The following is a 16,282-nucleotide window of genomic DNA, read 5'->3' on the forward strand; positions in this document are numbered from 1 at the left end:
TGTACAATTTTACAACCATGCTTTGCACGGAATGAATTTGCAACCATGCTTTGCACGGAATGTCATGGATCAGAGGGATAGACTGGCTATATTCATCACTAAAACCCGGCAAACTGTATGAAATCTAAAGTGGTAGGATATTCATGGCATGTAGCGAACAGTGCGGACCATGATCAGCCTGCACGGGATGTGCAAGCTGATCTTGGTCTGCACTGGTCGCAAAGGCAGAATCACTTGCCAGCAGCAGGCTAAAGGTTAAACTATGTTAGTATTTATTTTGTTTTTAATTGATCAACGATATACCTAGACCATTGTCAAATTCCACATCTTCAGTTTCGAACCAGCTTCCGACGTCCGGTGGGGTTACAATTTCTTTAAAAAATTGGGTTTGAAGTCATATAATGTTATGATATAAGGAAACAATCATGTTTAGTCGTTATATAATAAGCACTTCTACAGATAGGGCCATGAAAGAATTTAGCATAGTTCAGGTTCAGTCAATGATATCTTGTTTATATCATAATCAGACAATTGAAAATAATACTATGACTAACTATTATACAAACTCAGAAATATTACATATTTTGTAATCTTTCTGAACAATGTGTCTCTTTATAAAAACAAACGGAAGAGCATGTAGGGTGAACTCCGAAAACGCTATCACGACGTAATATTGTTTGCTAAGTACTGAATTAAATAAATAATTCATCTAAAATATACCACGTACTGCGTGTTTAGCAGGCATTAGATTATATATTTCTCTATCAGATAGTGCACAAGAAGTGCTAACAGAGATATTTATAACTGATAAGCCTCTTGTGGCAGGATAATACATTATCACATGTAATTTGCGAATCGGCGCCGGCAATCATGTCCCCCGAGCATCAAAGTTAATCATAAAATAATCGCGAATCTAACAAGAAAATGCATATCGCGGGAAATGCAGGAACATTCCTAAACAGTGTTAAATACATCAACATAACACTTTTATTCAGAAAGTTCATTTGGTGTATTCAGAAATATTCCCACTCGAAAAATGCCTGCTGCGCATGACAAAAAAAAAATCCGAACCAAAATACAAGGTATCGATTACGGATACCGTTGATATTGGAAATTGGCTCATTTAGTTCATTCGGTAATTGTTTTAATATGTTTTATCTTTTCCAAGATTAATAATTTATTCATTATGGATATAGTTTTAGGACTATTGGCCCTATATCAATAGAGTATGGCGAGAGTCATTGTATAGAAATTTCTTGTAATTCAATACTGGAATGGCAGTGTACTGTATTCTATGCATTTTATCTCTTTTTTTTAATACAGTGAAACATGTACTCTGATGTGATATACTCAACTATTAATCCTAAATCAATAGAAGGTATAGTGAGAACAACTCCATTCGTCGCAGGACAATGACCCGCGACAGAGCTGTGTGCCATACCGATACCTGAACACATATTTTAATAGTTCGTTTCTTTTGATGTCTTGCATGCTAAGCTGGTTTCAGAGAAATTGCTACACTTCATGGAAATTATCATTTATGTAATAATAGAAAATATCCACATCAAAATATCATTCCACAGAAGTAGTGTTTTATAGCGGAAACGTTATGATATCCAACCTTGTGCAACAAGGTAAACCTGCCTTATTCTACAGCACAACAGGAAGCTATTTCTACAATTACGGCCTTCCTCTTTTAAATATAAAATGCTTCTTCTACTACTACGGCAAATTTACCATAACGCGAAATTTTCATAAAACCATATCGATTGGTAATTTAACTATCCTAACGTCTAAAATGTATTTTGTGCAGGCGAAAAATAAATATAAAATGATTTCCCATGATGCCCATAGATCTGGCTGGAAGTATTATACCAGCCTGGAAGCAGACTTTAATGGTTCTCTGTAACACAGCAAATATTTTTCACACATGTGCAACTGTGGTTTTTTGGAACGGTTAGCACTATAAAATAGAAGTAGCGGTTTCTAGTAGTCAGGTGCGGCGCCTGGGGTAAAATGGGTGTATGCGATTTAAATAAGTGTATCACTTACAAATATAACAAAAGATTTTTTTGTATACATGGCATACTGTATAACTTAAAGTTTTTTATATACCACACTGCGCTCAGCACATCACTGCACAGGACCCGTGTTCACCAACGTTTAAAAAGCAGCATATATATGGATTAGGATGCCTGCATGTAAAATGTATTACATGGTCGGACAAATTCCGATGAGGATAACATGGCAACGTAATTGTTTTTAAAGTAAGCCGGTTCCCCCTGGAGAAGGATTTCTTCTTACAGCGTTTCACAACCATGAGAAATATAAATTTGTCTCTTCAAAAATTAGCAGCACTTTCCAGAAGGTTTGACGGCTGTTTTTCAGAACAGTTAGGCCAGTTTTGTAAGGCCAAAGCTTTATCCTTTGAATAACGTGGCCTCAACGCGATTTAATGTATAACAGTGGACGTCCCCTTCATGGGACAAACAAATGTGATCATGCTTATTGTTCTTAAACAGCATACATGTATAATCATTCATCAATATAATTTGAGTTGATGTCAGCTTGTTTTAAGTAACATATGGTTCACTTCCTTATAATTTACTTCAAATGTTACTGCGTAACTGACGCTGTAGATATCTTGTGTAGAAAGTAGATACGAAAACTCTTTGAACCATTTTGCTCATTTTTTTTAGGTAATTGCAATGAAGACAAAACCGAGTTTCTACTATATCTGGTAAAAATTGTATAAATCTACAGACGTTCACCTCGTAAGGCTTTCAGTTAAGTACTAAACTTGAAACGTACTTAAGAATTCGGTAAGACTGTTAATGATATGTCGATCAAAAGTGATTGCTGTTGTGTGGTTGAAAAAAGGTTGAATGGGAATAGGAAATGCGTTTTTCCGTCAAAGAGACGACTGTTGCTGTAAAAAAAACACGTACGCTTTGTGTATTCAGAAACATTTAGCGTATTTGGTCGAATTTAGCATTTGTAAAAATTAAAATTGTTTTTCTTCAATTTGTGATCAATGTTTTAGTCTTGGAGAAAACGCATTAATGCCAGTCCTGGATATGTAATCATCTCTGGTTCTCGTGCTTATTGCTCGTTAAGCATTTTACCTTAATGAATCTGATAGGAGTGAAATGGATTTGTAAAAATTCACCTCAATGCCGGAATTTTCTTGCACGAGAAGTGGTCATTTCAATTATTGTAAGAAGAAAATCATTTCTTCCATTTGTAAATGATGAGGTTGTACCACGTTGCTTATAGCTAGAACAGAAATGTACCCTTTAAATCGGCAGAAAATTCGTAGTCGCATTACAGAGAAAAGATATTGAACTTTTTTTCCAGAAATACTAATCTTGGCATAAATGCGGAATAACATTTAAAAAAAAAACTTTATGAGAAATATTGAAATTCCAGGCTTTGCAGAGCGACAGTATTATGCATAATTTGTTAGGCTATATTCAGGACAAACTTAAATTTGCTAACAAAGTGTAAACCACTTAAATTGTTCAATAAAAACTCATTTGTAAATGTAGCGGAATCAAAATCTTGTCTAGATAATCAATAAAACGGATCAATTGCCGAAACAATTTTCAATTTCCTTTTTCTGTACGCATCATTTCTTCTCTTGCCGCTCTAGTATTTTAAGGTTAGAAAATTGTCGACACATACATGATTGATAATCTAATAAAACGCAGTTCTCCGTTGAAATAGTTGTTCTCTCTTTCATACAGCTGTGATTACTTTTGTATGATTTTTCTTTCGAATAAATATCACAGATCATATGGGATATTATTAAAGCAGGGTCCTCCGTGGCCGAGTGGTTAAGGTCGCTTAATTCAAATCACTTGCCCCTCAACGATGTGGGTTCAAGCCTTACTCGGGGCGTTGAGTTCTTCATGTGAGGAAGCCTTCCAGCTGGCTGGCTCCGGAAGGTCGGTGGTCCTACCCTGGTGCCCGTCCGTGATGAAATAATGCACGGAGGGGCACCTGGGGTCTTCCTCTAACACCAAAGCTGGAAAGTCGCCATATGACCTAAATTGTATCGGTGCGAAATTAATCCCAACAAAACAAACAAAATTGAATATTACTAAAGCTAAAGTTAGATCACAAACTGACTGAAATGTGTCTCATAAATACGTGCTTAAGAACTTAAATGACGAATATATATTAATGTTTAGAAAGTAGCAGTGGTGTGCACCTTATTTCGAAATATTACAGGGGTATATTAACGCTGCTGTATGTATATAGTATACTTTAGCACAAAAATAAGTCAAATACTTGTAAAATAATAAAAACTACATGTTTAAATCTTAACTGTTAGAGGCTTAACTTCAATATTACTTTGTGGCTATGAGATTCCGAATGGCATTATGATTTTATAGGGAAAAATATGTAAGGAGAAACTTCAATATGTCATGCAAAGCTCAAATTACTTTGTCTTCACCATTAAAGAGAGATTAATTACAGAGATTCTGTAGTTAGAATTGTAAGAAAGACCAATTAGTACTTCTTAAACCTAATTTGTTATATAAAACTTGTATGTTTTCATTCCGTCATTAATTAGTGATACAACTACTCAGTGTAATATTGATAATGAGTGCACACACTCAAATCTAATTAAGCCAGTTATAACAGCGAAAGCACTGAAGGTTATTGTATTTCACCGACAGCGACATGCCATATTTGAGAGGCTTTTTCCGACACTAATCCACTTCATTTCTTTGGTATGCAAAAAGATTTAAAATGCTACTCGTTGAGAAATGTATTCATTTCCTATTTGCCGCACCTGCGCTAGATCAAAAAGTTCTCTGCTGTGCTTATTTGATTTCTTAAAGGAATACAATCTTTATCATCAATTATATGTGAATATGTACTGTAAACTGCGAAATTTTCCAGTCACTTTTATATCGTGACTTGAAAGATAACTCACTTATTAAGATTCCACTCTTATATTTGTTCTTTAGTTTTCACGTATATCACTCTAATCGCAAAAAGTCAGCGAAATATAAACCCCCGTGAGTACTCTTTATCTACAGTATTAACGGTGATGGAAATTGACAAAAGCGTTAACTTGTCAATTTAAAAAGAGAAAAGATGAAGTACATTTTCTTTCTAAATCAAAACAGAACAAGATTACAAAGGCCGCTGTTTATGGCTTTGGATTATGGAAATTTCTTCTTGTATTATAAGATGTGCATCTGTTACCATAACGTGTAACTGTTTCTCAGTGTACAATAATTCATCGGAATTTCTGGTCAATTATCTACTCAGTGTGCTAAGGGACCGACATATGTATCGTAAATATTATCAAATTTATATATTATCACACATTACAGATATTTGATATTATATCAGGAAAACAAGTAAACCTAAAATTTAACCCTTATCATGCTGGACACGACTGATTCTGCCTTTGCGACCAGTGTAGATCAGGACCAGCCTGCACATCCGTGCAGTCTAATCATGATCTACACTGTTCGCCATTCATTCAGTATAGTATTTTTGGCATGCACCCCTATGAACAGTTAATGGTACTGTCCAAATTCAAAGATGGACAAATTCATAATAGAAATTTAGCATGGTAAAGGTTAAGAAGGAAAATCCTCCATCATACAATTCATTTAGGAAAAAATGCCTAAACTTATTTGTACATGTTTTACCTTGTTATCTTATTTTCTTTTATTTCACTGAATTCTCCATTAAACCCACTAATTATATGGCCATTTCGTGAGAAAACCTGTATAAATGATATTATGTCATAATTACATAAATATGTTAAAATACTGAAAAATCAATGTTTTCTGGTGTTCATGTATAGGAACTAGAAACTAGTATATTGTAATGTTGTTATCAAAGACAAAACTAAGTTCCTAAGCGCCCAACCACCATGGAAACAGTGTGGTTTAAATCTAAAAAGCCTTTGTTGAAACTAAACATATATGGGTATGTTGTTTTTTTAGAAAAAATGTTTTCAAACTGTCTCCAAGTATTCAAATATATGATACAAAGTAAGTGATTTACATAATTTGTTACATAAATGACATGGAAAATACAAGTCATGTCATGCACGACGACGTCAAAATGCTTTGTCAGACGTCCATGGCGTCACGTCTCTAATTGCGTTCGGTAACTTAACTTAAAGCATAGTCTTGGAATAGTGAACGTATCTGTTTTGACAGATAAAGAAATTTCTTCTTGAGTGTTTTATAATCTTAATTTTGAATTTTTTTCACTAATACAGTTTTTGTCATGGAATGGCCCATTTACATACACCAATTCAATAACTTGATATGCCACATAGCAATATTTCTGCTAAATCCGATACTCGGCATGTGTTTTACAACTAGTCCGAAAAAGTGATTTATTTCCTAAATTGCAATAAGTTAATTGAAAATCTTCGGTGGATCAATGCAGGGAATATTGTGAAAAGTTTATCGCTTACGGTGCTTTTGAATACAACATTTTAATATAACCCATTATGCGGTGACTTAGGGCAATTTGAACATTTCACAAATTAAATTAATACAGCGAACCTTTCATTAAATCAACCAACTTTCGGTTAAATTTAGTTTTATAATGAAATCGTGATTTTGTGTATTGCTACTAAACGGACAAATGCAAAAGTTTATATTAACACTAAATTATCGCAAAATACATGTATACAACAATTTCTTTAATGCAAGTAAGGTCCTAGTTCATCAAAACGCACTTCCAAATATGTAAACTATTTCATCCTCATTAGCAATTTAAGTATGCAAAAAGGTAATGGAAAAATGGATGGTTTCATTTGAAGGTTTACTTCTCGACTTTGCAAGATGAGTTCTTAATAATATAGCGCCAAAGTTAATGCATGCACTGACATTTTACTGGCCATATACTTGTTAATTTTGATAAGGTTATTCTGCTTTGTCTTTAATTTGAGTAGTTAACATGCCTCTTTGTCTTGTTATACAACATTCATCCCGATATATCAATCCCCAATAATGAACATACGAGGAATCAAGGAGACAGATTTACCGGTCTTTGGCTTCCAGGATTCCGACACAGCCTCTACTATCCCCGATAGTTTACCTATAAAGTCCCTAGGATTTTGATATTGCCTGTAGTATCCCTGAAAGAGTACCTATATGCCCCCTTGGATCCCGAGATTTCCTCTAAATCCCGGATAGTGTATACACCATACGGCGTTTATAGGGTCTTGATATTGCCCCTAATATCATTGACAATGTATCTATATGCAGATTAATATCCCAGCTAGTGAATATATAAATTACTTCTAGGGTCCCAATGATATGCAACATGTATATATATATGCCTTTAATTACCCTGATGGTGTCACTATATGGCTAATGCACACACATGCTTCTAACACTCCCTAATATTAGGCCTCTAAGATCCTGTGAGTGTACATTTTCCCCCAAACACCACTAAAATTCTAGAATGTTGTGCCATTGTTTTTTTATATTGCTGATTGTTTTTTATCTTAAATGAAAAGAACAAAAAAAATTTATGAATGTAACCTCATGCATTTTGTCTTGTTAGACTTAAACACTACCTGAGCAACTATAAGGGAAGAGAGACAGTTACTCACTCAGGTAAGGTCTTCTGTCATTATTATAGTGTATTAAAAGTATATTAAAAGCAACCTTGTGTGAATAAAAATACTTTAAAAAAACTGCACTGGGCTGAATAGCACAGTATACTTGTATACCGACTTATAAAATTTCTTCATGCATTACATATTTAGATATAACTTGAGATATGGCAAGCTGGTATATTATTTACAAAGCTACTGTCCACATACAAATAGTTCCAAGTGACATAGGATGCTCCTGTGGGACTATTATATTGGTCTCATTTTGCTTTTATTATATGCTTTTCCGGGCATTAATGAAATGTGAAAGCGAAATATATCTGCTAATTCCAAAGTGAATGATAAATTTGATTTTACTAGTGATGAATCACAAAAAAAGGAAATTGGTTAAAACCCCTGAAAAAAAAAAAGAAAAAGAAAAGACGATTTGTCTATATACAGATATATCGTCTTACATACGCCACTCATGAAAATATTGCATTTGGTGTGCACTCTGTAAAAGATATTTTGACCTTAAATGAAAAAAAAACCATAAATTATCTCCTCTGAATTTAACTTAATATTAGGAACATACATGTACTTTATTATACCAGATTTATGTACTTGGATACATTAACCTCTTGGTCATAGATCAATATACTCCGACATTTTGTGACTAATTCTGTACATAATGGTTTTTTATACTTTAGACTCGTAACTTATAATATCCTTTTGGAAGAAAAGAGATGACCAATGCTTCATTCAGGCTTACGTGCAAAACCGCAGATAAAACTCTTTCGACAAGAAGCAAAAATAAGATATTGTATCGTAACATTTGGTATTTTAATTTATCAAATTCTCATAACATTTTCTCAATATCTTGCAATGACAATTTCAAACTATAACTACGGTAACAGAATTTGTTTCAAATTGACATTAATCTCATTGAATTCTAAATTCAAAAAAACGCAAATGAGTGATGGTTTTAAACCTACATGATAAGAATGACGTTATTGTTTTCAATGATTTGTGTTTCTCAGCGATGAATGCACATTAATAACAATAAAACACATAAATTTGACACAAAACAACAAATATTTATATCCGCGATCCTCCACTTGTTAAAGAGGAAGAAGTCTTTGGCACATGCTTATGTCCTCGATTTATATCCGCCACCGGCGCCTGGTGGTAGCCAACTTGTCCATGAACTCCTAGATTTGATTTCCGGCGAGTAAATCTGTTTGTACAGAATTTTTGCCACGAAGCAATAGTTTTATAACTCCATATCCACATGCCACTGGTTATTCCTACCACTAGCCACATGAAATATTTTAGCATAAACACCTCGACTGAAGGAATTGAGCGGTCCAGATGGCAATCTTTCATACCGCTTTCAGTTATTCTACAGTCTAAATTCATGGCTATATATCGCCATGTTTCCATGTTCAACTTTTCATAAAATAAACATCCAATAACACACGTTGACGGCACGGTATATAAAACAGAAAAGATACCAATTTTCGCCATTAACTTTTCTAACTTTCTGATGTTTGTTCCTTCGTGTCTTAGATTGTTTCTAATTCGAAATAAAGCAACAAAACCAGATAACAGGAAAAAGGTTCCAATTAATAAATATATAATAAGAGGTATCAGGACAAAGCCTGTTAAAGCCATACTATCTTGGTTTCCAACATAGCACAGTCCCGTCAGTTCGTCCCCATCTACCCGTCTCATGATCAAAATTATAATAGTTTTTACGGCAGGTATGGCCCAAGCAGCTAAATGAAAGTAACTGCTTAGGACCTCTATAGCTTCCTGTCCCCATTTTCTCGCGGCAGCCAGGAACCATGTTATTGTCAATATGACCCACCACAGGGAACCAGCCATTCCAAAGAAGTACAATATAAGGAACACTATAATACACCAGGTGCTCTCTAGACCTTCTTGTATAAGAAATTCCGATCCGTCTCTTCTTTGATCGCAAGATATATCTTCGGGACCTGTAACGGCACGGATCACATAAGCTATTGAATATATCGCGTAGCACATTGACAGGAATATAATAGGACGTTCAGGGTATTTAAAGCGTTGTGTGTCTATAAGAAATGTGAGAGCGGTGCACGTAGTAGAAAGACAACAAATAGAAGCCCAAACTATTGTCCAAATCTCGGCAAAATGTTTGTCTTCTTGTTTAAAATACACGTCCACTTTACATCTGGGCGCACATGAATTGTTTCTTTTTTGTATCTTATCGACGTAGACATACCTGTCAGGGCAGATAACAGGCGGTGGCATATATACATTGACATCTACTTTATTCTTGTTTTTCGGTTTATTCGGTTTGTTATTAATCAGGCCATATTTAGTGTTATCTCGTAGTTGTTCAAAATATCTTAACCACTCATCGTTTATCTTGCTCTCTGGTCCAATGGTCCCGAGATCCTCAGTATCTTCAGTGTCAGTGGGGGCCTCCATGCACAAAACGCCTTTCTTTGGATCGCTTTTCTCTGGTAACTGACCACAGTCTAAGGCTGGTGGCCACTTAAATTTTAGTCTGTTCAAGACAGGTTCGCACTTGCTTTTCACTTCTAAACACATGGACCGACAAGCCGGGACAACCATGGTCTCGCGCTCATCACCCGTCTGTTGCATGTCAGTGCACATCGGCGCGTACAGTGAACACAAAAAGAATTTTAAATATTTCGAGCAGCCGACTTGAACTAATGGTATAAATTCATGAACCTGCATCGCTGCATCCTTCTGGTTGGTATGTCCGACCAGGTTCGGCATCCTAGTCATGTTGTACCTCATGTTCAGGCAGAGCGGGATCGTGATTGGAGTGCACCTGTTGTAGTGGTAATGATCCAGAGGTGTAAACGAATCACCATTATGTGATCGAATCACCAGTATCAAAATCACAGTAATCCACCACATAGTATATGTTTATTATATTACTCCATCCGAATAGCTGGTATTTTAAACTCCGAGCAGACGACACAAAGTTATATATCTAAGATAACTGTTGTTTACATTTACCTATTATCTTACATCGTGTGAAATTATTTTGATGTAGGTTGATTAAGATCCTTGGTTGTCATCATTAAAAAGCGCGACATTTGTATGTGTATTTTCCTTGTATTCACTTTTCTTGTGTACTGTCCTATATAACAAAATCAACTGACAACAGAATGAAATGTGATGAACGAACATCAAACGGGACCACCGTGACGTACTCTTATTACTCCGCGATCTGTTTTCTCTATGATTTTAAAACTTCTCCAGGTAAATTACATGCAAATATAACTTTTCCAATATTATTCTCTTTATCTAAGCTTAATTAACCGACAACACACCAAAGTATTTCATATTTAATGAACACAATTACAGCGAACTATTTTTTCGAACGGCCGATGCGCGTGTGTAACAATCCGCTAAACTCAAGAGGCGGTATCAATTTTCCTTTGATCTTAGGTTTTATGACATATGAATATGCCAATCATTAGAATGCCCCGTAACTCACACTGTAAACATCAGAGGGAAGCTCCGCCCCCTTATATTATTTACTTGTCATGTTGAAAACATTAGCGAAAATATAAGAGAAACAAAATATACGACAGTAGCTTTAGTAGAATAAAGGGTCAAGTTTCTTATTGATAGCGTACATTTATCATATTACCATTTTGAACAGCCAACTGATTTTCCATATGCGTACAGATATTTTCGGGTGAAGAAACAATCTCCTTCCAGGTTATTGGGCAAAAATGATTAATAAAACATATGGTTCTTTCGATGTATTTGTTTAGAATAGCTAATGCAGATGCTTTCCTGTCTGCATATATCATTTGAAAACAATATCGAGTCATAGAAAGTATCTCAAAGTATCTTCGTAATGAGATGTTCGGTTGACTCTTAAAATGCGTGCATTCTTCAAAAAAAAAAAAACAAAAACAAAAAACATTAGATTCGAAATGGTATGCACAAAAATATTTCTTCACTGCCAAGATACAAGAAATGTAATATAATATTCTACACAGTTATTTCAAAGAATGTCTATATTTCTTTTTGATTTGTTTTATTGCAGGCTGTTGAACTAATTACACATATTTTCCGAGGAGTCTCGTGAGATTTGAACACGTCTGGATGTCTTGCGAGATTTGAATACGTCTGGATGTCTTGCGAGATTTGAACACGCGTCTGGAACTGCCGTTAAGAGATGGTATTACTTAGATACTGTACAAGTTCTTGCTTTGTGAAATAACATTTTTTCGTCTATCAACTTCATCTTTTGATAACGGAAATGAAAGAAGGAGAATGAATTAAATGACTGTATGAGCTGTAGAAAGCTAGGAGTAGTAAACTGAATGAACCAGATGTGACATTCACATCTTGTTGTCTGTGCTATGATTTGATAATAAAAAAGTGACACGTGCGTATTAAGCTAAATATGTGGTATGAAATCCGATTTCTTTTCAACAGTCAGCAGGTCGTAGGTTCTCCGAAACTATTCTACCATAAAAGCTCTCATTTTCTGGATTTCATCTGTGGACTATCTACAGTAGAACTGATAAATCATGTTAAAATAGTGTGTAGTATAACCTCAACTCATGTACATCAAGCAAATACCTCTGTACATTGAGCACTTTTCAGTTTTTTCCAGGAATTCTGCTCTATAAAGCAATAACCTCTGTTCTCAAACATTCTGCTTTACAGAGAAACAACATCAGTACAGCGAACACGTTCAGTCTTCTCTACAGAGCAACAGCCTCCGTACATCGATCACATTTAGTCTTTTTTTCAGAGCAACAGCCTCTGTACACCGATCACGCTTCAGTCTTCTTTTCAGAGCAACAGCCTCTGTACATCAAGAACATTTGAGTCTTCCAAGAGATTCTGCTCTACGGAGGTTGCTCTGTATTACTAGAAAATCGAAAAGATTCCACAAAATCCCAAAGAAAACAATGTATATGATTTACACAAAACGAATTTCATATACGCCGTAGGAACCAAGATTCAAATATGTGGATATAGTTCCGCCTGAAGCTGCACGTGACGAGCACGGTATGGCTCCACTTATAAACCTAAAGTGCTCCCATCCATACAAGAGGCTGTAAGCACAGTCTGATGAACTGCACTCAAACAAAACTTACTATAGAATTAATGCAGAAAGCGACTATGTGACTAAATATAAATTAGACGTTTACAGTTTTTGAGAAAACAATTTAACTTATGATATTAGACAAACATTTGTACTCCATCTGCGCGTTTTTATCAAATTTTGAAATCTTTTTTAACAATGTAATCATGGAAATGATTTCAAGATTGTTTTTTTTTTTTCTTTAAAGCAAATTGGAAATTCGAAACTAATAATGTTATCTTAACATGATACTTGAAATGTGCGGCATGTTAACCGCTTGGTTTATCTGCATGTACCAGTTCAGCTGAACATATTATAATCTGTAATATATGTTATCAAGACTGAATAGTATTTAGTTATCTTTGCTAACTACTTTTAGCATAAATTAATCCTTATTGGGTTTGTCTTTGCGACCAGTTTAGATCACGATCAGCCTGCACGTCCGTGCAGTCTGATCAAGATCTGCACTGTTCGTCATTTAGTCAGTATCGTTTTGGTAAGCATCCCTTTTAACAAGTAATGATACTGTCCAAATGAAAAGATGGACAAGTTCATTATAGAAATTTGGCGGGGGTAAGGGTTAAGTGATAGGAATGCACATATTAAAATCTACTAATAATATGAACATCTTTTAGCTTGATGAATCACGTAGGTTCAGTACCTGAAATTTTCAAGATTTTAATACCGAACAAATTTTAATCTGAATTGATAAAGAAACTTTTTATCTGTGTCGGTCAAATATCTTAGCTGATAACATTCAAATGTAAACATGCCTTTATTCAAAATTAAAGACCTATCAAGGATGTATTAATGTATTTTAAAGAGTTTGCTCACAACCCCTTGCCAGAAATTTGGTTAGAATAAAGATTAATTTAAACTCTATATTTAGGTTACATCAGAAAAAGACGCCGTTCACCTGTTGACCTGGGAGTGACAAAAGGTATTGTAACGAAAGCTCTTGAGCCTTGCCTTGACACCAAGATGAAAACTTTGATCAAAAACGATTTTAATTAAAATCACCTTAAAGGTAAATACAACATTAATAATTGAATTAAATTCAACAGAGGGTAAAACGGTAAAAAGTACGAATTGATCCATGGGCGACTATCTGCTATGTAGGAAAATAAATCAACTTACGGAGTAAGCTCCCTTCTTATTTTTTTCTGTTAAATTTCAAAGAAAATTTAATGTAACTTAGTTAAGATAACGTATCTTCGTCTTTCACTTAATGCGCTGACAGGCATGCGCTAAAATAGTTTATTTATTTAATATTGCAAATGCCATGCTAATTTCTGTGACTTTTTATGCTAGTAAATGTTAAATACAATTATATAATAAACGCACAGTGTAAAAAAATCCTGGTAGAAGACGTGTTCTGCCCTCCAACCACCCCTCCACCATCCCCTATCCGCATTGTCGTGGTGCTGACAGACTTAAAGCAAAGCTGACAGTCCAAATAAAGCATTGAAATACATGTGAATATAACATATAGGAAATTACAATTTCTACTGTTCGAAGATAACATTGAATATACATGTGAATATAACATAATTATAAGGAAATTACAGATTCTATTGTTTGTCATTTGAGTTAAGTTGGTCAGCAGTTCGCAGTTTGCTATTCCAATTGCGAACATATAGAAGTCCAGTAGATTGACCAATTAATTCAGGGGTATTTATGTTAGACGATGTCATTTTAGTGAAAGACGTGCTCTGGTGTTGCGTGTTATTTAAGTCTTTATTTAAGTCTTTATTTGGGTCTCTCTTCTTTTTATGTCTTCCCATAACACGGTCTGCAATTCACGATTCAAATTTCAAAGTGCATTCTGAGCAGCACTGCCCTGCGAACTGCGGACCAGAATGAATTTTACAATTCGAAGGTCATAGTTATGGAATCAAATTGCAAACTGCAGACTGATCTGCAGTTCGCTATTCGAATTGCGAACTGCAAACTGGTCTGCAGTTCACGATTCAAATTTCAAACTGAAGTCTATTCAGCACTGCCCTGCGAGTCATAGCTTTGGAATCAAATTGTAAACTGCAGACTGCAGTTCGCAGTTCGCGATTCAAAATGAAAGTATATTGGAACGTTACTCTTATAATTTAAGTACTAAGCTAGTGGTTGCTAAATAAATGTGAAGGGTCTGAACTACCTCCCCCTCCATTTAAGGGTCTGCACTACCTCCTTCTCCATTAGAATTGCAAAGTGCCGGCTTGTCTGTGGTTCTTGTGTTCCGATTCGAACTGCAAACTGAAAACTGGACTGCAGTTCACGATTCAAAATGAAAGTATAAAGATTGTTACTATTATAACTGAAGTACTTAGTGAGTGGTGGCTAAATTGAGGTGATTGGTCTGCACTCCCTCCCTCTCCATTAGAATGGCAAACTGCCGGCTAGTGTGCAGTTCTCAGTTTCCAAATCGAACTGCGAACTGCAAACTGGTCTGCAGTTCGTGGTTCACAATTCGAGCGAACTGCAAACTGGTCTGCAGTTCGTGGTTCACAATTCGAGCGAACTGCAAACTGGTCTGCAATTCACGATTCAAAACGAAAGTATATTTGAATGTTACACTTACAATTTTAGTTCTAAGTAAGTGGTCTCTAAAAAGAGATTATGGGTCTGCACACCATCTCCCTCCATAAGAATTGCAAACTACCCGCTAGCCTACTGTTCGCAGTTTCCGATTCGAATTGCGAACCGCAAACTTGTCTAACTAAGAGGCCTGTACTGGTTCTTCCCCCGAAAGACGGCTTCGTGTGTATCATTCCTTTACACCAGGTACGTTAAAGAACCAAATTGCAAAGAGCTAGGCTAAGTTAGTCTGTATCTAAAAAAGGGGATTTCTCTCTCTGTTCTGGGTTTTTTTTTTTTATCTCTCTCTCCCTCTGGTCAGATCGTTCAGCCCAGGATGAATTTCGTGCCCTGAGTGGCTGCTTTTGCGCTATGTAAAGCTATGCAATTGACTTAAGTGCGGCATTTGACACTGTCGACTAGATGTCCTAAAAGCACAGTATGGTGTCTGTGAAACAGCTTTTGATGGGTAGACTCCTACTTAAGGCCTCGTACTTGTAAGGTTAATATCAACAATGCATATTCATCAGACCGCCATCTTGAATGCAGTGTGCCCCAAGGCAGTTGCCTTGGTCCGTGGCTAGATCTCATCTATGTTGGAACTCTTTTTGATGTCATTCCCAAATCCATATCAGTCTATGGTTTTGCCGATGCAAATAAAAGCAAAATAAAAGCTTTTGTTCCACATCCGCTTCCGTAGAATCACAAGCGAACGATGCGCAGTTATAATCAATGACTGGATTGAATAGATACAAACTGAAAATGAACACTTCCAAAACTGAATTTATAATGTTTGGTAGCAGACCTCAATTGAATAAATGTTCTACACTGGTGATGATATCAAACGTGAAGCACAATTAGATATCTTGGTATTCTGTTTTGGCATGTATATTAGCAGAACAGAACAGAACAAAGAATTTATTTAGAGTATTCAGGTATGGGAACACTGACAATTTTAAGTATTTTTTAAAAATAGAAATAGTTGTTTA

General features: G+C 35.5%; 1 protein-coding gene across 1 annotated transcript; it reads right to left on the reverse strand.

The window, feature by feature from the left end:
* Nucleotides 1-8,417: 8,417 nt before the first annotated feature.
* Nucleotides 8,418-10,975, reverse strand: LOC123552097 (frizzled-9-like). Its single transcript, XM_045341480.2, has one exon. It carries the CDS (start codon nt 10,520-10,522, stop codon nt 8,687-8,689), a length of 1,836 nt encoding a protein of 611 aa, XP_045197415.2. The 5' UTR covers nt 10,523-10,975; the 3' UTR covers nt 8,418-8,686.
* Nucleotides 10,976-16,282: the final 5,307 nt, after the last annotated feature.

Source organism: Mercenaria mercenaria, chromosome 4, assembly GCF_021730395.1.
Source record: "Mercenaria mercenaria strain notata chromosome 4, MADL_Memer_1, whole genome shotgun sequence".
Lineage (NCBI taxonomy): Eukaryota > Metazoa > Mollusca > Bivalvia > Venerida > Veneridae > Mercenaria > Mercenaria mercenaria.

Bases quoted from the DNA above. Each gene is read 5' to 3' on its own strand.
- LOC123552097 (XM_045341480.2), bottom strand. From the start codon at position 10,522: ATGTGGTGGATTACTGTGATTTTGATACTGGTGATTCGATCACATAAT.